Source organism: Podarcis cretensis, assembly GCF_951804945.1.
Source record: "Podarcis cretensis genome assembly, chromosome: 3".
In the NCBI taxonomy this organism is placed as follows: Eukaryota; Metazoa; Chordata; class Lepidosauria; order Squamata; family Lacertidae; genus Podarcis; species Podarcis cretensis.
In genome coordinates this window covers 61,551,358-61,561,149 of record NC_137172.1, presented here as the reverse complement: position 1 = coordinate 61,561,149, position 9,792 = coordinate 61,551,358, and the positions used below count along the sequence as shown (strand labels likewise).

The 9,792-nt window shown below is 41.9% G+C and overlaps 1 protein-coding gene across 1 annotated transcript in view; it reads left to right on the top strand.

The window, feature by feature from the left end:
* Nucleotides 1-368: 368 nt before the first annotated feature.
* Nucleotides 369-9,792, top strand: part of AIG1 (androgen induced 1) — a 74,442-nt gene continuing 65,018 nt past the window's right edge. Inside the window, exon 1 of the mRNA XM_079970977.1 lies at nucleotides 369-843. Coding sequence (XP_079827103.1) covers nucleotides 508-843 — 336 coding nt within the window. The 5' untranslated portion in view covers nucleotides 369-507. The remainder of the gene's footprint in view (nucleotides 844-9,792) is intronic.

Here is a 9,792-nt window from a genome sequence, read left to right as displayed (position 1 = left end):
CCGAAAGCTATCCATCGGAACACTATGGAGGAACGTAGGCTTAAGACCGAAAAGCAAAGACAAGAGCTCACACTTTTTATCACGCACTTATTATTTCGTGCGCAAAACGTGTGTGTTTGTGTAAGTGTGGGAGATATATAGTGCAAGGTAGGCAGTAGCTTAGCCTGACCATACAGACCACCGCTCATATCTGAAAGCAGGCTTTGGGAATGAGGCAGAACCGAAAACCTCAACAGAGAAGCCCCTTCAGGTTGCAGGAAAGGTCGAACAAGCGCCAATGTCCCCCCTCAAACCGCCCCCCTCGCAAGTAAAAAGCAGGTAGAAAAAAACCTCATGCACTTGTGCGAAGACGGTTTTTCAAAGCACAAAACAAAATGCATAGAGTTCTATTCGCGCGGCCTGTGGATTTCCCTTCTACGTCGCCCAATCGCGGAACCTGAGCCCTGTGCGCGGGATGGCAGCCCTTAGCAGCCTCCTCAGAGCCTCTCAGGTTCTCCCTTTCTTTCTATGGGAAGTGGCCAGCTGGGCCGGCGGCGCGCGCCCCTCCTGCCTGCCGCTTTGGCGCGCGCGCCGCCCATCCGAAGGCTCCCTGCTCCCCGAGCGCGTCTCCGTTTGCCTCTTTGCTCTCTGTCTCCGCCGGGCGGGTTCACTCGGGAGCTCCGGCCTCGCTTGTGCAAGAAAGGGGCGGGGGGCCGCGGCAACATGGCGCTCGTGCCGTGCCAGGTGCTGCGCGGCGCCATCCTCCTCTCCTACTTCTCCATCCTGTGCAACTACAAGGCCATCGACATGCCCGCGCACCAGACCTACGGAGGCAGCTGGAAATTCCTGACGTTCATTAATTTGGTAAGTCGGCCGCCCGCCCGCGCCGCCTTCCCCCTGCGCGGGCGTGCGCACCTGGGAAGGGCGGCCGGACGCGCTCCTCCTCCTCCGCCGCCGCCGAGCGACGAAGGGGGCGAGGCCCGCGCGGGAAGGAGAAGCCCCGCTGGGCTCCTCGAGTGCCTCGCGCTCCCTTTGGCTTCCTCCCTGAGAGGAGACCTTGACTGGGGCGGGGCGAATGCCCCTTCGGTTCCCGGGGTTGCCGAACGGAGCCGGGGAAGGGGAGGAGCCCGCGAGGGAAGCTACACTCATCCAAGCGGCGAGAAAGAAGAGATGTCTCCCCCCCCCCTTCTCTTTTATCTTTTGTCTTCTGTTGTCAGTTCACTAATCCCCGCAAACGGAACAGATCGCCAAAAAAGGAGGGAGATTCTTCTTCATGTCATGGTCTGGTTTTCTGGGCATGTCAACATTGATCCAAGACATGCTTCCCCAGACAGCTCCCACTTCAGGAAGAAAGGATCAATTGCATCAATGGAGGATGTAGTTATAGTGGCAGGTCATGACCGGTATAAAGCACCAGCATGTTACCCATTACAGAATTTATTCCCCTCCCCCCCAAAAAAAAATAATAATCAGGAGGGAATAGTTCACAATATTTCTTTCAAAATGGCCACACTCTTCATGTATGAAACTAGGAAACTGGTCTTCAACTGCTGGGTCTGATCCAAGGTGGGTTGCAGCAGGAGCGCTTCCACGGTGCAGGGTAGAAGATTTAAAAAGGGGCCCCCAAATGTGTGTTTGGGTTAACAGTGGTTCCTGGGTCTGAAAAAGGTGAAGATACTACGAGAAGGCTTGGGAACCTTCTAATCTCCATTTGTCCTTGGGCTACAACCCTCATCGGCCTAGCATGGTTGGCAGTTGGAGATGATGGGAGTTGCTGGATCATAGAGAGCATCTGGAGGGCCAGAGTCCCCCATCCGTGCACTAGAACAAGACATTTGTTCACCACCCCTACACTAAACACACAATTGTAACTGCTTCTTCTCAATATTACCACATATGCCATCACCATCACATACAGTAGCAGCAAGTGCCATTTTGTCTGCTGTTAGTGAAAGGCCCAGAAATTCCACACTCAGTCTGTGCGAAAGCGGTGTCTTAGGAACATAGCAAGTTGCAGTGGTTCACCTAGCTCAGTTATGTTGTTGATACTGACTGGCAGCCGCGTTCTAGGTTTTCAGGCTGGAGCCCTTTCCAGCTCCACCTAAAGTGGCCCAGGATTGAACCTTGCACCTTTTGCATACCTTAGGTACAGCCCTTTCCCCAGATAATATGTTTTGCCTACACAATGCTTAATGGTGTTTATAAGTTACTCATGGACCACAGAGTTCAAATTCTTAGGTCACCCAGTGATGCTACAGTGTGCCTGGTTGCAGGCTGTCTAGCCACCTTGTGACATGACAGCAAAGTCAGTAGCATCAAGAGGGACCTTTACCATTTTGTACTGCGACATCAAATATGAAGAAAGGGAGTTCAGGAGATGGCTTCAGCATGTTTTGTACAATTTGTCACTCTAACATACTATAATACATGTGCATCTCTGACATCATATGAAATGGATGCAGATAACAGGCTGTGGATATATTAGTCATCATCATCATCCTATGGCCCTAGTAAAATTATCACCCATGTTGGCCATTGGCAATGAGTAACTTTCATAACAAAATCCCACCTTTAATTTTGTGGGTTTTTAAAAAGCCCAAAATATGTACTGTCCAGTTTGGGGCTATAGGTTACACATCTTTTACCCAAAGATCCATACTGTGTTGAAATTTGGTGTAGAGTGGGGGAAATTGCTTTAAAGGTGCAGAATGGTAATGAGTAGCTTTCAATGAAAAGATTTGTGGTATTCTTTACTCCCATTTGATTATTACATACTTTTGACAATTTTTTTTACACAAGATGTTATTTCAGTGAAAGCTACTGATTACTGACAGCCATCATGACCAATAATTTTTACTACAATCATAAGCTATAAAAAAGTAGCTTGTCCAATCCTTCAAGGTGGTACCAACTTCCTATTTTAAGGCCTACTTAATTGGAAGGAACAAATCTGAGAAAATTATATTTTTCCCTGCATGATTTCCTTATCTTTTTTTACCATGGCCCACCCAAATATTTCAGTCTTTCCATTCTATGAAAGATTCATCTCAACTTCAAAGTTAATCTGATACAGTACTAATAACTTTGATTGCTTTAAAGGTAGAAAGTGATTATTGTATGACTGAGTAATGCTGTACTCTTTTGTATCATGTCAATTGAACAATTAATCTTTTTAAAACTGAATTGTCAATTCTGTCAATTCTTCATGAATTGATTTGAGTTGATGCTGCTGATGAATATTTGCACTGTTTTTCCTTTTATATATAGCCAACCTGTTGTCTTTTTTATTGGACATGATTGGTTTAATTGCAACCATTTCCCTATGTTAGCTTCTGTTCACTGACAATGAAATTATAAGGCCTCTTTATTATAAGGCATATTTCCACTGTTTCCAGGAATTTAATCAGACCTTAAGATAGGACTAGTTTTCTTATTGATGGATTGTCTACCTTTTCTTAGTTTGTTTATTTTACTATTTTCCCAAGTATTAAAGTATGCCAAATTGCATGATTGGGGGGGGGGGCGGGGATTACTGCAGCTGAGAGACACTTTTTTCACTGAATTGTGCAGTGTTATTTTTGCAACACTGATGGGGCTGTTTAAAATAAGGACATATTTTAAGAAGTTTCTCCCACCATATTATATGTAAAAAGTTGCCAAATTAACTGATTGAAACTGCATTAGTTTTCACAGTTTTCAAGGCTAGCACTGTTGCATTTTGTCACATTCCATTTATCTTCATGGCATCACAGAAAGTGCTTTATTTCTTAGGCTGCATTCATATGAACAAAAACAACAACAATTGGGAGTAGTTAGGTCTGTCAGAATTGCATGACTTTTTCCTAACTGTATACTTTTGCTTTATGTACAGTGATGCACAGCTCACATTCCACTCAAAAGTAGGCTTACGTGCACTGAAGCTAGGTGCAGATAGCTGGAGTTTCCTATACTAGCTTTCTAGAAAGGAAGTGATCGTAGAACTCATATTAATGATTAATCTATCCTGAGAGCTTTCTTACCCGGGGGTAACTTGGTCATTAATAGCATCCTGCAAACTGGTAATGCAAAGCTATTACACATTGGGAGCAGATGTATGTGGGGTGTGTGTGTGTGTATGGAATAGCTATCTTTATGGACTCATTTTCTCTGCAATAGATTATTTGAATCCTGCGATGGGTGGAGCAAGGCATATTGATTGTATATGGGCCCCGTTTGAAAGAGAAGAGTGATAAAGATCGCAGATACTGAGCAAATGAAGCCTTTCCAGCCATTCCTATTTACTGCTACTTAAATTTTTGAATTTTTGCTTGACATGCAGCTTCTAAAGTCATAGAAGCTATATTAGAAAAAAAGAATTGGGAACCAAAGTGAACCTAACTAGTTTCGAAAGTATTCTAGTTTGCTTGACTGTGTTTTGAATTCCTGACTACTAGGCATAAAACAGTTTGGGTGTTTTTTTAAACAGTACTTAGTGATAGCCAGATGGCAATTCTATTTAAGAAACAAATGTTTCCCATCCTATTAATACCACTTCGCAAGAGTATAATGTTGGATAAACAAAGAATATTTATTATTTATTTTGGGCACAACTTCGGTCTTTGGCACCACAGTACACAACCACAATCTTTGGCACCACACAGGCAGAATTTAGGTTCTTGATACATTTGAAGGCTACAGGCAATTTGTGAGGAGCATGTCATTTAAAATAAAGGCTGACTTGCAGGCTGTCATGGGGCAGTAATCTCTCTCAGCATTAGACTTTGAGAAACTGCTTGTAATTGTGGTAATGTTATATACCCTTCATGTCAGTTGTTTGTATCTTAGTTTCCTATTGAGAAAAACACATGATAAAATGTTTCTGGGTTTGGGGGGAAATGTGAAAAATAACTATATTTAGTCAAAAATACTTTCTTGCTTTGTCTTTACTGTGCTTTGACTGATACTACTGAAGTGCATTGACAACCTTTTTCTGTTATTGATTTATTCTGTTAGTTGTATGCCTCTTTTCCACAAAAGAACCATGCTCAAAGTGACTAGCCACAAAGAAAGAGGAATGCAACAGTACAAAAAAATTCATAGTAACATAGAAAGTCAATAACAAAGCAACAATTTCATAACATAGCAAAATAATAACAATAGCAATTGCATAACATAGCAAAACAATAGCAAATATAATAACTTATTAAAAAACCACATTCCAATACTATAAATATTACAAGATTACACTTAAACAACATGCAGCATTTAATAGCAAAAATAACAAGGGAGCTTCACCTTCATCTTAGAAAGACCCCTCCTATGATGCCACTCAAAGTCCCTCTCTTGCAGCAGCTACCTATAAGACTTCCAGGGGCAATGGGTGGTGTAGCTGGGAACACTTCTCCCATGGTGTTTATAATTGTTTGTGTAAGCCCATGACTTTTTCTGTATGGTTGCATGTCTACTAATTTTTTCTCTAAGGTAAAATAATGGCACAAACTATGACCAATAGTGCTACAACTAATCAGATTAGAACTGTGCCCTATCTATTTGGCCACACACTTTCTCCTTTCATTGCAGACTAATCCTTACGTTATCTCATTTAATTATTAAACTTTTCTCCCACCTTTCCTGCATCCTGCATCCATGGAAGGTTGCAAAGTTGATGAAACGTCATTGGCTAAAACAACGAAACCTAAAGAGTAAAGCTATTATAACTGGCAAATCTGCTGTACATTTAGACTAATGCAGGCTTGTGTTGTTTCTGTCGGATCTCAGAGGCCCACAGGATGTAATGCAAAAGGACTCACAAACCCTCCTTCCTAACTACTACCAGGGTTGCTAAAGTGCCTTGTGACACTTTCCACACACTGGGAGGAAACAAGCTTCTGTGCAAGTAAATCAGTTGTGCCTAAGACTGGTTGCTGAGACTCCAGTCCTGTGCTTTTTTGAATCATGAATCCAGTTCAGGTCCCTTGGTTTTAGAAAACTGTAGATCTGAATGATTCACATTCTGATTCTAAACTCATCTCACACATCGGGTTTGCATTGCTCATCAAAAAACAGTCCTACATTATTTGGCTTCATACTTCCATCCACAGCAGCACAGTTTAAAATTTTTTGACCATGGTATTTTGATTTCATCTGCAAAAGGGATTTACTAATTTTAACAACTCTTCTGGAAATTGTCTTTGAAAAGGAGTTGGTTGGTTTTGGCCAATTGCCTTGTCCAGCGTGGCAGGGGCATACTGTGTGTCTGCATGACTTGAGCAAACCTGGAAACACTTTGTTCCTCAGCATTATTTCCATCAAATTGCAAGTGGTATCTGCTTCCTAAAATGAATTAGACCGCCCAGATGCTGCTTGAAAATATGCTGCTGTTGAAGTGTCTGGAAATTGGCTTTCTCTGAGTTTTCCTAGTCTCAGTTTTGAACAAATCACCAGAATGCAGAATTTTGTTCAAGAGTTCTCAATGAACGCTTTTAGATTGAAGGATTGTTTACGGGGTGAATATAATGTAGTACTTGAATTAATTTTGTTTCCAGATAACTTATTGATCGTTTACCTTTGCACTGAAGCAAGACACAGAATATCTAGTTTGGTAACTCCCAAAATCATTGGCTGAATTGCTGCGCTATCACAGAGTGTCTTAATATTCCAAGTGCTGTAGGATGCTGGTGTTAACAACAGAATGTAAAATTTAAAAATCCTGTACAATGAATAACTTTCGCTCAGAATATGGAAGGCTGTATCTTGGTTTCCCGGAGACCTGCGTTGTTACTCATTATATACTGTCTAGACAGTATCTGTCTAGTGGTAGTTCACCTCTGTATGCTTATATTTATTCCTGTCCCGTTGTCTACAGGCCTGTTAAGCATAGCAGTCTTTGTCCCTTTCCGTGGTATGTGAGATAGTCTGGTTGCTTGGCATGCAAATGTATCTGAGATAAGACTGGAGAGTGATGTCATCCAGAACATAATGCCTCTCATCAGCAGTGGGAAGCAGTGCTGCTTCATTTCCTATGGAGAAATGGTGTTTAGGGATGGGATGGCTCTTTTTCAGATGAAAGGTGTCAGATTACCCAACACTGACCATTAACTTCTGCTGCTTTTCAGCTTTGAGATCATACTTCTAGCTTCATTGGCAAATTGTTGTTTGGTAGAGAAAGCCTATCTGACTTAAAGAACATGGGATTTAATTATAGAAAATACTCCACTTTCATGATTTTCATGTTAACGAACACTTTCTATCACTATTATACTAGTGAAATTGTTCATTTGGTAAAATACTCAACCAAACATTACTATTATAACCATTCTATGGATTACAGTGGTACCCCGGGTTAAGTACTTAATTCGTTCCGGAGGTCCATTCTTAACCTGAAGCACCACTTTAACTAGTGGGGCCTCCCGCATCACCACCGCACGATTTCTCTTCTCCTCCTGAAGCAAAGTTCTTAACCCAAGGTACTATTTCTGGGTTAGCTGATTCTGTAACCTGAAGCGTATGTAACCCGAGGTACCACTGTATTGGCAGGCTAACCCATTTTCATGACAATCCTATTCATGAACTTCTTCAGACAAGTGCCCCCTCATCTCACGAAAGAAATTTCTGAAAGCTCTTGTTGTTAATTACAATAATACTTTTCTCTTAGGGTTGCAGATAACAAACATTCTGTTTGTTTATTTACTGCTTAAAATGTAGCTGCAGTCTTGGTTGATACCATATCCTGGCTTGCAGAAAATAGAATAGTGGGATATTAAATACAGTACATTCTTTTCATCTTCTTCTTTTTCCCTAATAGATTATATTAAAGCTTTAAAAAAGGTATACAAAATATCAAATACCCAGTATCTTTTTATAATTCCAAGGATAAAATATTAATCTAAATAAAAACCTAAACCAAAAAATGGAAAAGAAAAAGAGAGAGAGGAAGGTGGAGGAAGGGAAAAGAAAAAAAGAACGACCAGGCATATTTGAGTAGGCTGTGTCTTTCTGTTGTCTGCAAGGGAGTCAGGTAGTTGGTGCACCCAGATGGAACCTTTGAAATATGTATGATAGTGGCAGCTGTGTGGGGGAAGGGTGGTTTGAAGTGTCCTGAAGAGGAGGGTCATTTATTGTGTAAGTGTCCTTTTACATAGTTATAAAGCTGAACAGAGAGAATTAGGGAGCACTGTTTCTAGCCTTTACTTACTTGATAAGATCCTTGAATGGGTGCCTCTCCCACCTACTCACCTCTTTTGGCAGTGCTATGCAAATTTGTCAGGAGACATCATTGTGTGGTAGAGAACCCCTTTCAGTTCCATCCTGCCTTGCTGTGACAGTTAGGGCTTTAAAAGAGTGCTGCCAAAATCTGGGACTAGAAGCAGACAAGCCCACTTCTTCCTGATTTCTCCATCTATCCTCCCTTCTTGTTCTTTGGGTTGTCTGTTGCAGCAGAAGGTGAGGAGAGAGGAAGAGGGCTGAGAGGCAAAAAAAACCCCCAACAGTTTAACATTGGGGTTGCAGTATTCCCTGCCAATTCAGAGGCATTGAGCCTAGCCCTCTTGAATAATTCCTCATGACCAAGTCAGAGACTTGCTGAAGCAGCTGCAGGTGGAGAGGATACTCACGGACGCTTTTGGAGTAAAAAACCCACCACTGACTCCCCCTATGGCCTGCACTCCCCCTGACGCTTAGAGGTTAGACCAGGGCCAGAGACCCTAATTCCAGAGCAGCAATAGTGAGGCAGGCCCATTCAACCAGGCTGGACTGATAAGCCAAGTTCATCTCTGCTGGGGGTAAGCATGGTTGCCCTGGAAAGAAGAGGGCAGAGTAAGTAGAAAACCATCCATAGTTTTGTGGTGCCTAGGAGCCTGTGTCTGTTGTCTGAAGGTTTAGAATCTTGCAGACGGTCTAGATGGCTTAGCCTTTAGTATAGGAGATCCTGTATACATTTCATTACTTGTTTTGTAATTCACTTCTCCCCATAGTCGGTGGAGTAACGGAGGCTGTGCACAGGCCTCAGGACAATCCTAAAGTCAGGTGTGTGGAATGTTGACTTTTCTTTCCAGAGTCCCCAAGTGCCCTTAGAACAGTTTGTACGTGGCAGGCTGGGGTGTAAATGTAGAGAAAGCAATAACCCTAATGGTAAACATTGTTTTCATAGGCTGTTCGAAGTCATCTGCTTCATTCTTTCTTTAGGAACAAACACAAGGGAGAGCAATACTGTAGTGATGTTTGCAGTTAGCCTGCTTCTGGTAAAAACCAATGTTTTAAATTGTCTTTATAGCATCTTCTCCATAGGACACTATGTCAAGAGGGCCCAAGCTACTTGTTGCCATCTATTTCTTGAACTCTACCTAATTAAATAAATATATCAAAGTTTTACTTCCCAGAGGCATGTAAAGAATTGATCAAAGACTGTGAGCTATCAAGAGCAAATTTTAAAAGCGTTTGTTTCTTTGCTGTGCAAGAACAATATCTCTAGAGCACTTCAAAGAGAATCTGTTGCTGGAAATGGTGTTCGAAAAAATTACTGTCTTAATTAGTGGTAAACAGTCAGAACAAAACGATACTTTTTAGAGGTATAATAGTGTTTATTCATCATGGCCCAAAGTACTTTGAGGATTTTCAGATAATTTATTGTTCTCCAAGTTCTTCAGAATAATAAGAGTTTGAAAATTTGGCTTCCTTTTGGTTTCTGAAGTTGCTTTGATCCTGTATCTCAGACATCAAAGTGCTCTCTCTCCAGCTCTGTTGCTAGTTGGTTTCTTCGTTTTTCCACTTGGGGTTTGCTTAAGTTAAGTTATGTTATGTTATTTATTTACTTTGGGTAGTACAAACGTGGCTGCA